This window comes from Mirounga angustirostris, unplaced genomic scaffold, assembly GCF_029215605.1.
Source record: "Mirounga angustirostris isolate CCGP_5_RB_7025 unplaced genomic scaffold, mMirAng1.0.hap1 SCAF_1, whole genome shotgun sequence".
NCBI classification, from domain to species: Eukaryota; Metazoa; Chordata; class Mammalia; order Carnivora; family Phocidae; genus Mirounga; species Mirounga angustirostris.
This window is the reverse complement of record NW_026991709.1, coordinates 390975-409126: the sequence shown is the minus strand read 5'-3', so window position 1 is coordinate 409126 and position 18152 is coordinate 390975. Positions and strand designations below refer to the sequence as shown.

At 55.7% G+C, this 18152-nt stretch overlaps 1 protein-coding gene across 11 annotated transcripts in view; it reads left to right on the top strand.

Annotated features, from left to right (window-relative positions):
* Positions 1-18152, top strand: part of PCNT (pericentrin) — a 128509-nt gene that overhangs the window by 98852 nt on the left and 11505 nt on the right. For 9 of the 11 annotated variants that reach the window (XM_064577633.1, XM_064577642.1, XM_054504048.2 and 6 more), the window contains 10 exons: positions 684-838; positions 4278-4472; positions 5114-5287; positions 5987-6170; positions 7459-7681; positions 7850-8000; positions 8620-9204; positions 12410-12618; positions 13491-13593; positions 14827-15000. In XM_064577633.1, the coding sequence (XP_064433703.1) occupies positions 684-838; positions 4278-4472; positions 5114-5287; positions 5987-6170; positions 7459-7681; positions 7850-8000; positions 8620-9204; positions 12410-12618; positions 13491-13593; positions 14827-15000 (2153 nt within the window). The remainder of the gene's footprint in view (positions 1-683; positions 839-4277; positions 4473-5113; positions 5288-5986; positions 6171-7458; positions 7682-7849; positions 8001-8619; positions 9205-12409; positions 12619-13490; positions 13594-14826; positions 15001-18152) is intronic. The other 2 variants (XM_064577631.1, XM_064577645.1) reach the window with 2 other exon arrangements.

Here is an 18152-nt window from a genome sequence, read left to right as displayed (position 1 = left end):
TTTGAGGCCCCCCCGTGAGGGGTTTCTGGTGTCTCAAACCCTAGACTTTTGAGGGCTCTCCAGTCCAGCCTGGCTGGTCTCAGAGCTTGACTCCACCCACCCCCCATCAGGTGTGTTCACCTTTTCCCGGCCAGATGCCTACTGCTTGACCTGCTGCCTGCACACAGCCCTGCGGATGGCACCGTGCATCTCCTGTCCCCCTCCTCCTCTCTCTGCACGCGGTGGGAGCCCTGCCCTGTCCCTATCCCTTCCTTGGGTGTGGAAATACAGGCCCCGCCCACATCGGTCTGCCCATGCGGGCTTGGGTCCTGTCTTTGGGGGATGAGGAAACCCACCTCTGCATCTGTTTACAAATGAGCTGAGATCCCATTAAGGTTTATGTTGGAATCATGGGTATTCACATACCAAACATGCAAAATACGCCTTTTCTTAATGTGTGTAGTTACGTCATCTTACGGTTTTGTAAAACTATTTTTGCCTTCTTCGGTGGTTTGTCGATGCCTTCAGGGAGGGGAGCCCTGGCTGTAGCTCTCCTGAGTGTTTTGGGGCCTCACGCAGCACCAGGAAGCCGGGGTCTGACCACACCCCTGGCTCTCGCTGAGTGCCCCTCCCCCCCAGACCCTCCCCCAGGAATGCCGCCAGAGGACTGTGGTTTAGACCCTGACTTTGTGCTGTGTTTTTAGGTGAGGGCTCGGGGTTTGGAAAGATACTAAACCAAGGTTTGGGAAGACTCGAAACCCCCACTGCTAGTCCTCCAGAGCCGCCTCCCACCTCTGGAAGGTTCCGACGGCCGCTGGAAGCTATGAAGGAGAAAGAAGTGCATCCGAAACAAGTGAAGGTGAGGGTGTGCAGTGGCCATGTGCCTCCGTCTGCAGCTGCTGTGGCTGCTGGGAGGGTGCGTGGCATTGGGTTGCGTGCGTCATCCCGCACACACCGCTGCGTCAGTTCTAGCTGGGCTCGGACTCCCGTCTCGTGTGAGTGTTTCCGGAGGGAGATAGCTGCTGTCCTGGGGTGCGTGGGGACGGGTGTTGCAGGTGAGAGCCTGGTGTGGCGGGCTGGTGGGGCTGCGGGGGCCTCGGGCCCTGGGGTCCCCGGAGGAGGACCAGCTCTTCCTGCACCTGCTGCCGCGCAGCGCACAGGGGGCCTGCCAGTGCAGGTGCTGTAATCGGGGTCAGTCTTCCTGACTTGAGTTCAGCTATCAGAACGCACGACCCTCTGTTTGGTCCTGGCGATTGACCTTCGGCCTAAGACGTCTGTGGCATGTGCTCAGCACTGGGCCGCCCTCCGCCAGGCGCCTGCAGGGGACCGAGCCGCAGAGCAGACGGGGTGGCCCGCTGGGTGAGCCGCCCGCTGCCCCTGTGCTGGCCCTGCGGGTGCCTCCCCGAGGACCCTCTCGTGCTGCCCACCTGGCCGCAGAGCGGAGTCCTCGCCGGAGGAGGGCAGCCACGGTCAGCATGCGGCAGCTCAGCTAGGAGCAGACTTTTAAAACAGCTCTGTTCTGGTTTTAATTGACGCGGGACAGTGAGTTTAAGGTGCAGTGACCCCCCAGGGAGGTTACTTAGCACCTCTGTCACCTGGGGCAGACGGCCTGTGGCACTTTCCACAGGTTCCCTGTTCTCTCGCCGGTTTAGCAAATCCTTTCGCCGTCAAACCACTGACACAGACTTGGCTGAGTAAGTAAATGATGTGTCACTGTTGTGAAACTGAAAGCATTTCCAAAGAAAACTTTTTTTTTTTTTGAGTGTCGTTGACACCGACGTTCTACCAGTTTCAGGTGCACAGACAGCTTGGCGACTTGACAAGTTTATATGTCACGCTGTGCCCCCCATAGGTGCGGTCCGATTACATTGCCGTTACGGTACCATCGAGAGGAAACGATCCTGTCTACAAGATTTATTTATCTATTTATTTGAGAGAGAGCATGCGCATGAGCAGGGTGGGGGAGGGGCAGAGGGAGCAGGGAGCCCGATGCGGGACTCGATCCCAGGACCCCGGGATCATGACCTGAGCCAAAGGCAGACGCTTAACCGACTGAGCCACCCAGGCGCCCCCAAATGAAGTGTTTTTAAAGTAAACATAATGTGTAGTTGGGCCTTTAGCACTTTTATGTCAGTATTCCACTTTTTTGGGTCACATCATTTGAATCCTAGCAAAACCTATTTCTAGTTAGCTAATTGTGCTCTGTCATAAGCCTCTTCATTGCTACTCTCCCACCTCCCAGAGGAATTTTACCAGACATTTACTTATTTACTTATTTATTTATTTTTAAAAGTCATAATGTGTTTATACATGTCAATTTTCCCACTGTAGGTGGTGAAAAAGACATTAAAATACATTAAAAATAAAATATTTATTAATCATGTATCTTTTAAATTTAAGTTCTAGTTAACATATAGTATATTATTAGTTTTAGTTTCAGAGGTAGAGTTTAGTGATTCATCAGTTGCATACAACACCAAGGGCTCATTACATCACGTGCCCTCCTTCATGCCCGTCACCCACTTACCCCATCCCCCCACCGCCCCTCCAGTAACCCTCAGTTTGTTTCCTATGATTGAGAGTCTTTTATGGTTTGTCTCCCTCTCTGATTTCATCTTGTTTTATCTTTCCCTTCCTTCCCCTATGATCCTCTGTTTTGTTTCTTATATTCTGCATATCAGTGAGATCATATGGTAATTGTTTTTCTCTGACTGACTTATTTCACTTAGCGTAATATCCTCCAGTTCCATCTACGTCCTTGCAAATGTCAAGATTTCATCCTTTCTGATGGCTGCATAATATTCCATTGTGTATACATATCGCATCTTCTTTATCCATTCATCTGTTGATGGACATCTAGGCTCTTTCCACAGTTTGGCTATTGTGGACATTGCTGCTCTGAACCCTGGGGTGCATATGGCCCTTCTTTTCACTACATCTGTGTCTTTGGGGTAAATACCCAGGAGTGCAATTGCTGGGTCGTAGGGTAGCTCTATTTTCAATTTTTTGAGGAACCTCCATACTGTTTTCCAGAGTGGCTGCACCAGCTTGCATTCCCACCAACAGTGTAGGAGGGTTCCCCTTTCTCCGCATCCCCGCCAACATCTGTCGTTTCCTGACTTGTTAATTTTAGCCATTCTGACTGGTGTGATGTGGGATCTCATTGAGGTTTTGATTTGGATTTCCCTGATGCTGAGCGATGTTGAGCACTTTTTCATGTGTCTGTTGGCCATCTGGATGTCTTTTTCAGAAAAGTGTCTGTTCGTGCCTTCTGTCCATTTTAACTGGGTTGTTTGTTTTTTGGGTGTTGAACTTTTTTAAGATTTATCTGAGAGAGTGCGCGCATGCTAGTGGGGGGAGGGACAGAGGGAGAGAGAATCTCAAACAAACTCCCCGCTGAGCCCAGAGCCTGACATAGGACTCGATCCCGGGACCCTGAGATCATGAACTGGGCTGAAATCAGGAGTCGGACACTGAACTGACCAAGCTAACCCCTTCATTGCTACTTTTATACTTCCTGTTTGAGGCATCTATTAGTTTTTTTTCCCCAGAGATTGAAACATAACATGCCCCTTGAATGAATCTTTGTGTGGAGTGAGGCCCGTGATGGTTACTTTGGACCCTGTATCGGTCCTGCCCCGGGGGTAGTTCTGGGGAAGCCACTTTCTTCCTCTGTCTGTGTCTTCGGGCAGGAGACAGGTGGCCAGTGTGTGTGTCCCCATGTCCCGGTGCCGTGAAGGACCCGTTCCAGTGCTCACAGACCCTGCATGCAGGGACTTGTCAGGGCGACCATCCCTCTGCTCCCCATGTCTGGGCCCCACTGAAGACATTGGAGTGTGCAGGCCTCACCCCCAAGGACGCACAGGCCTCCTGTGCGGCTCCCTGCAGCCTTCTCGGAGCGTGGCAGGTGCAGTCCCAGAAGGGCCGGGGAATCGCAAGGCATCTTGATGACCTGGCCTCAGAAGTTGGCCCGAGGCCCTGCCCTGCGCCCCGCCCAGGCTTAAGGAAGGGGTGGTAGGGATGGTGTCCACCGTGCAGGCACTGGTGGGATGGCTGTCCTTGGAGTAGCCTACCCAGAAATTCTCTTTCAAACTGGTTTCCTAGCTGCCTCTGAAGGTTGTGGGGGAGGGACGGTTCAGAATGTTACAGAACCGCAGAACTCGGTCTTTGGTTCAAAGGTCATGGGAGTGCTGTGCAGGCCGCCCTGGTGAGCATTCATGGGTGATGGGCAGGGGACTGGGTGGATGAGTAGCTTCAAGCTCGTTTTCCCTCTTTTTGAAATGCTTGTCCCCTTGCAGGCTTTGCTGCAGATGGTGTGTGACGAGAGCCACCACATACTGGCCTTGTCCGAGTGCCGCGGGCCGCCCAGCGCCCTGAGCAAGGGCGAGCCGAGTGCCCCCCTTGAGCACTTCCCGAGGGAGGGCCCCGGCCTTTTGGAGGCGGTGCCGGCCCTGCGGAGACATCTGAACCTAGCACCCCAAAAGGGAGAGAAGGTACGGGGCGTCCCACCTGAAAGAGAATAAGGTGTGGGTGAGGAGCAATTGGAGGGGGTTGCTTAGCCACATAAGTGGGATAAAGGGAATAAGGGGTGGGTCAGCGGTGGGCATGGGGGCCGTGTTCCTGGCCAGCCACCCCTCTCAGTCATGTTTGCTGGGACCAGCCATGTGCCAGCACGTTCCCGGCCCCATTAGGGCAGGAGAGGCTGTGGGAGGAGGACACATGGTGGAGCTCTGCTCGAGGTGGGTGACGGGAGGCAGGCTTGGGGGCTGGGCCTGAGCCCACAGGGTTCCAGTGTCCACTCTGCAACCAGGGAACCAGGGCAGCTCGGTGAGGGCCAGGTGCTGAACCACATCCAAGGGGACCTACTGGCCACAGGGTGTGCAGGGAAGCAGTACCCCAGTGCCCGGCCCAGGCCTGCCAGGGGACAAGGTGGCCAGCCAGCAGCAGCCGTGCTGGGCCTCGTGGTGTGGCGGTGCTCTGTCCTTCGGTGGCTTCTCCTCCCTCAGCAGGGCTGGCTTCTTGTGCCCTGGACAGTCGTGGGTTCTCTTGTGTCTGCTCTTCTGTTGGGTGGTTTCTGGTTCAGCCTACAGGACGCATTTGTAAGGACACTGAGCTCCTTGTCCCAATATTTTAGGACCCTCCCGGCATGTGTCTTGACTGGAGAGGAGAATTTCTCCAGGTTGTGCAGGAGGCATTTGGAAAAGAGCGGGAGATGCTGAGGGCCGAGCTGCAGCCCCAGCCCTGCGGCTCTGAGCCCAGGGACCACAGCTCCCTGCTGGAGCGGCTAGAGAAGGTGGTCCAGCAGCAGGTGAGCACGTGCCTTGATTTATTTCCCAGAGCCGCGCAGCAGAGAGGGTGACGGAACCAGTTCATGGCAATTTGACCTTGGAACGTGGCAGTGACCAGGAAGAAGTCCTGCCTCCGTCCAAACGTAACACTGTTTAATCATGATTCCATCAAGTGGAGACGTCTGTGCATTCGTTCTCCTTGTCAACCTCACTGTGTTCTTTCCTTGAAAACAGAGCAGCGCTAAGTGGCCTGACCCAGGCTGTGAGCGCTGAGCCCAGGGTTGGAGGGTCAGAGCGCCAGAGGGGTCGGCACTGTTTCCACCAGGCCTCTCGTAGGAGAGGGCACTGGAGTCTGGACGCAGGGCCCACGGCAGGTCACTCTGGCATAGACCTGGGGGAGAGGTGTGTGAGGTCCGTGTTCCAGACCACGTGTTTGTCACGGGTATCCTCCTGCGAGTCTGTTCTTACTGTGTCGGGGACGAGGCTCCGTCGCCAAGCTCGTGCCCGCGAAGCTGGAGGCACGAATTTGCATTTGGTGGGCTGCTTGCGCCTGGAGTTGTCAGCACTCTTGCCAGGCCTGGCCTCCCCGCCCCTGGGACGCGCTCCGGGCTCCCGTGTTTCCCCACTCGGGGGTGCTCCTCCGCCGCAAGGCCTGCTAGTGGCCGCGTCTGTGACCCTGCTCCCCCCCCCCCCCCCCGCACCTCTGGGGAGATCTGCAGGAGGAGTCCTTGGAGCACCTTCGCCTGTCAGACAGGAGCAGCCTGCTGTCCGAGATCCAGGCTCTGCGCGCCCAGCTGCGCATGACCCACCTGCAGAGCCAGGAGAAGCTGCAGAAGCTGTGCGCGGCGCTGACCAGCGCGGAGGCCCGTGGGAGCCAGCAGGAGCACCAGCTGCGCAGGCAGGGTGAGTGCCGCCCTCACGCCTGCGCCCCGCAGTGCTCCCCTGTGGGGGAGGGGTGCACAGGTGAGCCTCGCCCCCGCGGGCTGCCCAGCACTGGATGCCGTGGCCCCAGCAGCGTCCCAGCCTGCCCGGGTCCCTGGGCACGGGGGCCATCAGCCCTGGCAGTTCTCGGTTCACAGAGCTGCGGGTGAGGTGACCGGGGCGGGGGGGGGGGGGGTTGGGGTGGGTGGAGGCCTTGCCCAGGGTCCCGGCGGGTCGTGGAGGGACTGCGTCGGCATGAGTGCCGGACGCCGGCAGGACTGTGCCTGGGAATCTCTGGGGCTTGTGCTGGGTTTGAACAGCCTGTCACGTGTTTCTACATTTAATTTAGGCTCTTCGGGATTTTTTTTAATAGATGCTCATGTTGTCTTTGAATAAAAAGCATTTTATTTTTTTTCCCGCCTGCCTCCTCTTGTTACCAGTCGCTCTGGTTAGGCCAGAGCGTTTTGGTGAGTGGAGGGCCGTGGCAGTCCTCTGCGGCAGGGGCAGCGCTCCATCTCACACTCCTACACATGGTGCCGGTTGGGGTCTTCGAACCCGCGCCCCATGCTCACAGAGCCCCTTCTCTTCCTAGTTTTGGGTGTTAAATGGCGGGCCAGACCCGTCCAGCGGCGCACCTTGCATTTGGGTCGTGTTGCGTTACCTTGTGAGCATTTCTGGGTTGGGCTTGCTGATACTTCGCATGTGCTTGCGTGAGGGGTGCTGGTCTGTGGTTTTGTCTTCGGTTTTGGTGTTGGAGTAGTGCCAGCCTTGTGGCGGATTGGCAGGTGTCTCTTCCCTTCTGTGTTCCGGAGTTTGTAGAGAACCAGGGTTATTTCCTCCCTAGGTTTTGGGAGAATTCTGTAGTGAAGCTCTTGGGGTCGGGGCTGTCTCTGTTGGGACCATGCAGTGTAAGAGTCGCGGGGGAAGCTGTGATTCAGGATGACTGCGGGGACGGTCCATCTCCGCCCAGCCTGCCCTTCTGCGTCCAGGCAGACCCCAGGCCTGAGCAGCTGGCCCTGGGGAGCCATGTCGTGCCCTCCAGCCTGTGCGGCCATTCTGCCCATGCATCTCCAGGTGCCCCGAGGCCTGGAGGGTGTTGGGGGGGGAGTGGGGGGGGCAGCGTCCCGGCTGTAGGCCCGGAAATGTCATTTTCCCCAAGAGCGAATGCTTCCTCGTCCCCACACTGGTTTGTTTTTAATTTGTGCCGTCCCGGTACAGCTCAGCTGGGTTCACAGGAAGTGCTGTCTTGTGTTCTCTAACATACCCCCAGTGGAGTTACTGGCATATAAGGTCGAGCGGGAGAAATGGATGGCAAGCGAAGTTCAGAAAACCCTGCACGAAGAGCAGGAGAAAGCCAGCAGCGTTCGGAAGCTCCTGCTGGTGGAGCAGACCGTCGTCAGAGACTTGAGGTCCGAGCTCCAGGAGCGTGAGCAGGACAACGAGAGGCTGCTGGCCTCCCTCAGTGAGGCGCAGAAGGAGGTCCTCCAGCTGAGGTAGGGCCCTCACCCACCTGGCCGCGGACTGTCGGGTAACGCGCGGAAGTCACGCACTTGTCCCCACATCTCTCGGTGTGGACGTGGAAGAGTGGCCCTCGCAGGCTGTGGTCTGTGCGCACTGTGGGCGAGCGCCCGTGACCCGCGTGGGCCCGTCTCCCCACACAGGTCCGTGCTGGACGGTAAGGAGAGCGACCTGAAGGCGGCCCTGCAGGAGCTGGAGTGCGAGCGCGGGAAGGAGCGCGCCCTGCAGAGCCGGCTGCAGGAGGAGCATCTGCAGCACCTGCAGAAGGAGGGCCAGAGCTCCAAGACCCTGGAGGTGCCTGGGCAGCGGGGCCCCTCCTCCCCTTCCTGCGGGCACGTGCCGGGAGAAGCGGGCCTGTGTCTGGTGCAGCCACATCTCCGTCGTGACAGACGGTGCTCGTAGTCCCCGGCGTCTCTGGGCGCGGGGCTCCTCGAGGCGGACGCGGCCTCCTCACTGACGAGCTGCCCGGAGCGCAGCCTCGGAAGTGTGTGTCCAGCCGCACAGATGGCGGTGACCCGGCTTCTGTGTCCAGAGGCGCTTGTGTGCGTGAACTGCCGTGCCGTTGGGCAGCTGGGAGGGCCGCATGTCCGGCAGGGGATCTGTGCTCCCCCGTTCCAGGCGGAGCGAAGCGGTCGTTCACGCACACGGAGCCCGTGGCTCCGCCGAGCAGGACGCTGTCTGAGCGTCCGGGGTGTCATGCTTGTCGGGGAGGGAGAGTGAACCCAGGGCGTGGGTGTGCGTTTACGGAGCACCGCTTCCAAAACGTGCTCCGCCCGTGAAGGGGACGGTGAGGTGAGGACGGGACTGTGGGTACTGTAGAACAAGGTGTGGTTGCTGGCCTGGGGATAGGAACGGGAGTCGGGGCGGGAGAACTGTTTCCGTACTGCTCTTGACGGACGTTTCCCCGACACAGGAGTTGAGAGTATCCTTGGAGAAGCAGTGTGCTCAGAGTAATCGACTGTGTGTTGCGCTGAAACATGAACAGACGGCGAAGGACAACCTCCAGAAGGAGCTGCAGATCGAGGCCTCGCGCTGTGAGGCGCTCCTGGCGCAGGAGCGGGGCCAGCTGTCCGAGCTGCGGCGGAGCCTAGAGGCCGAGAAGGGCCGGTCGCTGGAGCTGGCCGCGGCTCTACGGCATGAGCGGCTGCTGACGGAGCAGCTGAGCCGCGGCGCATGGGACCCGCCGGCACACCACGCTGTGCTGAGGAGGCTGAAGGACGAGAAGTCCCGCGTGGCGGAGCTGCAAGCCAGGCTGGAGCAGGTGGACGTGCAGAAGCGCTGTGCGGAGCTTGAGAGGGAGAAGGAGGTAAGGGCCGCACAGACCCCTGCCGTGGAGCCCCCCCAGGCATGGGAGCCGCGGCATGGTCTGCGGAGAGAGGGGGAGAGTTCCACGAGGCTGGCCGCACGCGAAGGACGCGAGGACTCGAGGAGGAGAGCGGAGACGGGGCCAGGCCGGGCCGACGTGGAGATGCGGCCGACGGGAGACAAGGAGAAGCTGGTGAGAGCGCGCCGGCCGCGTCACCACCCAGCAGCCTGCCGTGGGGCTGAGAGCACCCCGGGGCCGTGATCCCGTTCCGCTCCTTCGTCCCACTGGTCTGTCTGTCCTCCGCCGCCCTCCGCTCACCACGGCTTCGTGGCAGGCTTCCGCGTCTCCGACCTCGGTCTTTCTCAGGGTTGTCTTGGATATTCGGGGTCCTTGGGATTCTGGGGGATTGCGTTGACTCTGCAGATGGCTTTGGGGGGTTGTCACCTTGACAGTGTTACCTCTGCGGATCATGAAATCGGAAATCTCTTCGATTTCTTTCAACAGCGTTTTGCTGCTTTCAGGTGGTAAGTGTGGCGCTGTTAAATTATGCCCAGGTATTTTATGATGTTCTGATGCTGTTGTAAGTGGAATTGGTCTCTTAATTTCATTTTCAGATCGTCCTCGGCTGGCGTACAGCAATACGGTTGGTTCTGCTATTGAGCTTGCATCTTACAACCTTAGACTTGTTTGTTATTCTCAGTTTTTTAACGTATTTGTGGTTTTCCGTGTATGAGGTCATGTCACCGGCACGTAGACGTAGGCTTTCTTCTTCCGTCCCTGTCCGGGTGACTTTTACACGCCATCCTGCCCGTCTCGGGAGTCTCTCTCTTCTGGTTCACTCAGCCTTTGTATGCTGTATTTTCGGTCATGAGACAGTTTGGATTTGCACTTGTGGTGTCTTGGAATCAATGTTTTTGCCCTTTATTGATTGGGTTCCATCTGTGGATCTACCCTTGCGTTCTTGGCTGAATCCCACTTGACTTTGGTGATGATGTTTTTTATATACTCCTGGATTTGGTTTGCTAGGGTTTTGCGTAAGGGATTTGCATCTGTATTCGTAAGGGATATATTGGTCTGTGTTTTTTAAGTTGTGGTGTCTTTGATTTTGATATTTGGATGATTTTTGCCTCACAGGTTAGGAAGTGTTCCTCTTCTATTTTTTTTGGATAAAATGTTACTTTCAGATACATTTTATGTCAATCAGAAGCCTTTGTTTCTGGGAAAATTAAATTCTGTGTCTTCATATGGATTGACATTTGTGTTGCCTTCTTTAAAATGTTTTTTAATTATTTTTTTAAAAAATATTTTTAGGGGCGCCTGGGTGGCTCAGTTGGTTGAGCGACTGCCTTTGGCTCAGGTCGTGATCCTGGAGTCCCGGGATCGAGTCCCGCATCGGGCTCCCTGCTCGGCGGGGAGTCTGCTTCTCCCTCTGACCCTCCTCCCTCTCATGTACTCTCTCTCTCTCATTCTCTCTCTCTCAAATAAATAAATAAAATCTTAAAAATATATATATATTTTTAAACACAATTTTTAAAAATTTGTGAAAATCCAAGTAAGTTTTTAAAAACACACGAGGAAAACCAGTAGCGTGGACTTTTCAGTGGTTAGCCTGCCATGAAATATTTGAGAAATGAGTATGTGTTTCTAAAAACAAAACTCTAGATTTCTTTTTTTTTTTAATTCTTATGTTAATTCCCATACATTACATCATTAGTTTTAGATAAAACTCTAGATTTCTAAGTGTTACAAAGATAAGTCGGCTCCCAAAATGCTATGAAATTACTTAGTTTTGGAAGTTCATGTCAGGGGTGTGTTCAGTGGGTTTGAACAGCTTTGCTGAGATAGTCACGTACTTGCGTTCACCAACTTAAGTTGCACACGTCAGTGGTTTTCAGTACCTTCAGGGTCGTGTGCCCATCGCCACACCCACGTTACAACATGTTCCTCGCCCCACACGGAGCCCACACCGTTAGTGCTCAGCCCTGGCCACCACGAGTCTCCCTTCTGTCTGTGGATTGGTCTGTTGCGGACATTTCCTCTGAAGGGATCCGGCGGTGCGTGGCCTCTCCTGTCTGGCTCCTTTCCTGGTGTTTTCAAGGCCTGTGTGTGTTGTGCTGTGGAGTAGTTTGGAGGTGTTGCAGGGAGCGGGTGGTGCATGGCCCGGAGGCACCTGTGCTGTTTTGTGAAGGAGGCGAGTAGAGTCAGGCCCCAGGGTGCGCCTTGCTGATGCGGAACCCCCGAACGTGTGCAGGCTTTTGTACGTGTGTGTGTGTGTGTGTGTGTGTGTGTGTGTTTGCCTTTTCTCCCGGGGAAGAGTGTCTGCAGCCTTCATGTGCTTCTTGAGGACTTCCGCAAACCATCTCCAAAGTTTTCAGCCGAACCCTTTAACTTTGGTTTTTTTAAAAAAACAAGTGGTAATGTGATTGCTTAAAAAATGCAAAGAAAATGTTCCAAGTTTTAATAGTTGTTCTTCACGATGCATCTTGGAATGGAGTTTTAAGTAATTGATGCAGCCCCTTTGGTGTTACGGTCACTGTAGACGGTTAATTTGTTTTGGATTATGGACTCTCTTTCTGAGCACAGTGGCCTCCCAAGATAGTTGTTTCAGGGTCAATTTCATCTTCTCTACACAAAATAAACCTGTAGGTCCCTCGGTATCTCGCTTTCCTAACCTGGAAAATAGCTAAGTAACAATCCCTGCGTCCTCACGAGGCTGGAGCGTTGATCGAGATGATGTGCTGTGTGGGACCGCGCGGCGAGAGACCCAGGCTGGGTTCCGGGTGTCCCAGGTTCTCCCGGACACGGTGCCTCTTCCTGCCCTTCCTGCCCTTCCTGAGGCCTCCTCACCCGTGGAAGCGGCTCTAAGTGGCTGCCCAGAGAGGTTTCCGCCGGGTCATCCACTCTGTCTCCCTGGTGGGGGCGCAGGGACCCGGTGGCCGTTTCTGCGATTTCTCCCAGGAGCCCAGCACACGCCCGGCACACGTGGTGAAGGGCGTTTTGCAAATGAGGCCATTTCCACCTGGTGCACGTGCACGTTCCTCTGTGCTTGTCCGTGTCCGCATGTTGGTGTGCCTTGGCGTGTGTGTGCCTGCGTGCCGAGGCCGGAAGCCGGAACTTGGGCCTGTGAACACTCCCGTTTCAGTGTCCAGCCTCCCCTGCGCAGGCGGGTAAAAGCCTGATCGTGCTCAGAGACGGACGATAGGCCTTCACCTCTGGCGCCACCAGAGCTTGGTTCTGCCTGGGTCTCTGCGCCCGGTGGAGGGTGCTGGTGTGCGGTGCAGCCCCCGCCCAGGACCCCGTGCCGGCCGGGGCCGCCCGTAGCGGCGGCTGGGCTTCAGGCTTCTGCTTTTGGAACAGGCGTGTGAAGGACTTTCTGTTGTTTTGCCGTTGACAACAGCGGGAGTTGGAGTTGCAGCATCAGCGAGATGAGCACAAGATCCGGCAGCTTCAGCGGACGGTCCAGGCCCTGGAGGCGAAGGCGGCCGCTCGCCAGTCCCCAGAGGCCGAGCGGCTGCAGGAGGAACGGCACAGCCTGGAGAAGGTCCGGCAGCAGCTGCTGTGTGCAGCCGGGCTCCTGACCAGCTTCGTCAGCCAGATGGTGGACAGGTGAGCCCCTCGGGGCTGGCTGCTCCCCCTGCCATCGGAGCCCGTGTGTTGGGGAACACGTGCACCTTTGGGGCGTGGCTTGATTTCAGGCCCCCGTTGTAGTGCAGCAGACGGTCTCTTCCCACGTGCTGGGTGAATTTCTGGGCAGCACTCTCCTGAAAGATGTTGACAGAATTGTATTTTTTTGCATTCTAAGTAGGAGGGAAAAGTCCAAGTTTCTTTTAGATCTGTTCTCCTCGTGCCCCTTTACAATTGCTCACCACCCAGAGTTCTGAGCCAGATGCCAGGCCCGTCCTGCCTGGGCCCGTCAAGGCTGGGTGGCGCGACACGTCCACACGGTGTCCGCCTTGCCCGCGGCCCCCAGGACCGCTGCTCACACAGCCAGGGTGCACCTCCGTGGCTGAGGGACCGACAGGAGGGTTTCTGTGAACAGGAAAACTAATACTCGCCCTTTCCCCATCTGCACGACACTCTGCAAGTACGGTTCTCCCGTCTGTAACTGGTTCAGTCCGTGGGGCAGCGGTGTCTCTGAGCGGACCTTCCTTCCGGACAGTGCTTCACACCAGACACAGACCCCAGTGGAGAGCAGCGCTCGGAGCCTCCGGAGTCTGTGGCCAGCGGCCGACGTCTCGGGGCCTCGCGGACTGTCGGCGCGAGGGCCGCGTCACGTCCTGGCCCCTGCTGTCAGTGGAGTGGCTCCGGGCCCCCGCCTCTCGTGGGCAGAGCATGGCTGGAGGAAGCAGTCATAAGCACATCCTCCTGGGGGCTGCGTTGGACCCCATTTGTCGTTTCTCCCACAGAGTTCCCAGTGGCCGTGGGTAGCTGTCCGTGGGGATCTGCACGAGCTTTTCAGTATCTGTTTATGTTCACAGGACAATTAGTGATTGGACATCATCGAATGAGAAAGCAGTGAGCTCCTTGCTGCGCACGTTAGAGGAGCTCAAGTCTGACCTGAGCGCGCCCAGCTCCTCCCAGGTGAGGGGTGGGGCCCCCCGCGTGGTTCCTTGTTTACCCCTCCCTGCCACTCCCCTGTCTGACAGCCCGCCCTGGGCATGACCTTGCCGAGCGCCCGGCGCGCCCTCCAGTGGGCACTGGGCCGTGGTGCTCAGGGCAGGTGCCCCGGTTGGGGGGGAGGGGGGCCTGCTGCTGACCCAGCCTGCTCTGTGTGCACCTGGTTGAGAGCCTGAGCCAGAAGTGAGCTCCCGCGGGCCTCCTGGCAAATTCTGAGCTCCCTGTCGGCCACGCCCGAAGGTGTTTGTTTAGAAGTCCTGGTTGTCGACACAGGTCCTGGGAGCTGTTCTTGGTGGTTGCGCAGTCTCGCCGTTTGGTGTGAGAGCAGCCCGCGTGTCCAAGCAGGAGAGGGCACCGCGTGCCGCAGGAGCGAGACGGTCTGGGTGGGGCGTGCTGTGGGCAGGCCGGGCCTCCGTCGGTGTCCCGGGCCAGCTGTAGGCTGAGCTCCCGATTGTGGAGATGATGGACCGTCTAAGGGACTTGTGTGCCGGGCCCTTGGGGACGAGCACACGGTGCCCCTGCTCCCTGCGAGCGCCGCTCACCGAGCTGTGAGCCGTCCGAGCGGGGCTTCGCTCGTGCTGCCAGCGCTGGGCGGGGTCTCGCTCGCGGGGAGGGGGGGATGGAAACGGGAGTTGATGACTTCCCATTTACAGCTCTTCCCAGCCCCACGAGCTCCCACTGAACTCCAAATGAGTGTAAAATTTATAATTCTTGAAAGCAGCCAACAGTAAAAAACACAAATAACAGGTGTATCTTTTTTTTTTTTTGTAAAGATTATTTATTTATTTATTTATTTATTAGAGAGTGAGCAGGAGAGAAACAGCATGAGAGGGGAGAGGGTCAGAGGGAGAAGCAGGCTCCCCGACGAGCAGGGAGCCCGATGCGGGACTCGATCCCGGGACTCTGGGATCATGACCTGAGCCGAAGGCAGTCGCTTAACCAACTGAGCCACCCAGGCGCCCAGGTGTATCTTTTTTTTAACAAAGATTTTATTTATTTGTCAGAGAGAGAGAGCAGGGGAAGCAGCAGACGCCCCCCTGAGCAGGGACCCCGATGCGGGGCTCGATCCCAGGACCCCGGGATCACGACCTGAGCCGAAGGCAGACGCACCACCGACCGAGCCACCCGGGCCCCGCATGTGTATGCGTTTTAACAAACAAATTTGTGTACATTTATTTCTGCTTTCTCCTTGTCAAGAAAAAGATGACAGCAGAGCTGCAGACCCAGCTGGTGGACGTCCTCCTGAAAGACAACGACTCCCTGACGAGAGCCCTGCGCACGGTGACGCAGGAGAAGGCGGACCTGCGCCGGGCAGTGTCGCAGCTGGAGGCGTCCCTGAAGCAGCAGCTGCTGAAGCGCGGTGTGTGGACTGTACGTACGCGCTTCTGTGCGGCCGCGGGCGCGGGCGGGGCTCCCGCTGGGCTGTGGGCTGAGCTCCCGGGCACGCCACAGCGGCTTAGCCCTCCAGCCACGTGTCTGCGCGGGTCCCACACGCCAGCACATGCATGACACATGTGACCTTGCCGTGAGGTCACGTTCCGTGCCTGCTTGGGACGGGAAATCTCTTTGCTCGGTTTGGACCCGATTAAAATGACGTAGTTTTCCTGACTGCATAGTTGATAGGCTTTTTTTCTGGAATGCCCAGTTTCTTTTCTCTTATATAAAATTGAGATGGTTGCGTTTGTGATTTGCTTTACCTTTTTCTTTTTTTAAAGATTTTATTTATTTATTTGAGAGAGAGAATGAGGTAGAGAGATCATGAGGGTCAGAGGGAGAAGCAGGCTCCCTGCTGAGCCGGGAGCCCGATGTGGGACTCGATCCCGGGACTCCAGGATCATGACCTGAGCCAAAGGCAGTCGCTCAACCAACTGAGCCACCCAGGCGCCCCTTGCTTTACCTTTTTTACAATGAAAAGTTTTCTAAATTATTTTTTAATTTACGTGCAGTGAAATCTGCCCTTTGTTGGTAGGATGTCATTTGAGGTTTCACGCGTGGGCGGACTCTCGTGACCCACGTGACCGCCAGCGTTAACAGCCCACAGCCGCCGTGCTCGCTGTGGCCCGGCTGACGGCAGGCCCGGCCTGGCGCTTTGTGCAGCGTGCCGTTCCCGGGTGCGTGGCCGAAGCCCACGGTGTGTCACCTGTCGGAGGACCTGAGATCCTTCCTGGGCGTCGTGTTGCCAAGCAGCGTCCCGGGCGCGGACATGCCTCAGCAGCGTCTCTGGGTTGTCTCTGGTGTTTGACGACGACAGCGTTCCTAAGCAGCTACTCTGGGGTGAATCCCTGGGCGGGGAGGGGGGTCCCATGACGTGAATGTCGAGCCCGCCGAGTGTCGAACGGCTGCACCAGTTTACTTCCCCTTCAGCAAAACGTGGGAGTCCTGTCGCTGCGTCGGCTCGCTGGGTGCCGGCCCTGCCTTTTCCGCTAGCGTGGTGCCAGGTGCTGAGTGGCATCTGTATCTTCTTCGGTGAAGTGTCCTTTAAAGCCCTTGCCCGCTTTTGAATTGCACCGTCTGTTTTCTGGTACTGTTGTGTTCTGCGACTGGGCGGTCAGACCCATGATGTGAAAATCTCTCTTCCCCGTCTGTGCAGAGCCCGCTCTGTGGAGATGGTGGCCTTTGCACAACAAGATTTTCTCATTTTAATAGTTTTTTTGTAGTTTTACTTTCTACATTTAGGTCTGGGATCCATTTTGAGGTAATTTTTTTTTCGGTCTGAGGGTTAGGTCGAGGATTATCTGTATGCACGTTGATACCGTTGTTCCGGCACGTGTTGGAGGATCGTCTTTGTACCGATGTCAGAAGTCACTCCACAACGTGCGTGTATGTCTGGATTCTCCCTTCTGTTCTGCTGACCAGGCAGCATGGGGGAGATCACAGCTTTGTATCAGGAGTGGGGATGCTCCGGTTTTTTTCTGCCTTCAAATTATCTGGCTATTCTAGTTCCTCTGTCTTTGAACATAAATTTTAGAATCTTGCTGGTTGGTTGGTTGGGATGTGGGAGGAACCGGGAGGTACAGCGTCCGACTGGTTTGGAAAATGGTCTGGCCGTTCTTTTTTTTTTTTTTTTTTTTTAAGATTTTATTTATTTTATTTTTAGAGACAGAGCACAAGAGCGGGGAGCGGGAGAGGGAGAAGCAGACTCCCCGCTGAGCAGGGAGCCCGATGCGGGACTCGATCCCGGGACTCCAGGATCATGACCTGAGCCGAAGGCAGTCGCTTAACCAACTGAGCCACCCAGGCGCCCCTGGTCTGGCCGTTCTTACCAACAGTTCCACATAAAACTTTCCTGCCACCGATACTCATTGTAGCCTGAAAGTGGAAATAACCCAAATGTCAATTAATTAATGAACGGGTAAATAAAATATGGTATATCCATAAATGGGCTTATTTGGCAGTAAAGGACTAAAAGACTGCCAAGTGCTGCAGTGTGGATGAGCCTCTGTCCCCTCCTTGTAGGGCCCTATTTACATGGGGTGTCCAGAGCCGCAGAACCATTGAGGCAGAAAACAAATTAGTGGTTGCCTGGGGCTGGGGGTGTGGTGGGGAGGGACGGGGCGGGGGGGGTTTGGGGGTGACGAAAACACGAATTACGGAGTGGTGGTCGTTGCATTCTGTGAATATATTCTAAACCTGTTGAATTGTACATTTTCAGAGGATAAATTTTATGGTATGTGAGTTACATTTCAGTGAAGCTATCATAAAGGTTTTAGGCAAGGATTGACATCTTGGCCACGTAACTGTAACTATGTTTGAATTTAGCTTCATCGAACCTTCCCATCTGGGAACTCATGTCCTTTCATGTGTTTCTGTCTCTTTAAATGTGTTGTAACTATCAGCGTTCAGATCCTAAAAACATGTTAGGTTGATACCTAAACATTTCGTTTTTCAGGGAGCTGTTGTAAAAGGCACTTTTCAAACCTTTTGTTCTCCAGTTGTTCGTGGCTCGTGTGTAGAAACACGGTCCATGTTCACAGGTTCACCTTGTGCTGTGACCCTTGCTAACCTTGCTTTTTAACCCGATGAGTCCTTCTTTGGGATTTTGTACAGACACAGTTATATCATCTGTGAATAGGGTTTTCTTTTCTTTCCAATATGAATACCTTTGATTTCCGTTTCTTGCCTCTTGCACAGGCTGGACTTCCTGGACGTGGTTGGGCAGGCCGGGTTCCCAGTCCGAGGGCTGAGCCGGAGCTTCCGTCTGTCAGGTGCTCGTGCGAAGGCCCTGGGGCTGAGGTTCCCTTCCCAGTCTTAGTTTGCGAAGACTTTGTATCATGAATGGATGTTTGAGTTTGTTATGATTTTTCTTCACCTGTTGATAAGGTGATGCGCTTTTTCTTGTTTACTCAGCTAACATGGTGTATTAGGTTGATTTTTGGTTGTGGACTCTGTGTTGTGTGCCAGGGAAAGCCCCGGGCAGTCATGATGTCTTACCATTTTTACGTATTGTTGGATTCAATTTGCCCGTATTTTGTTGAGCATTTTTGCCTCTGGGTTCATGAAGGATGTTAATCTGGAGGGGTTTT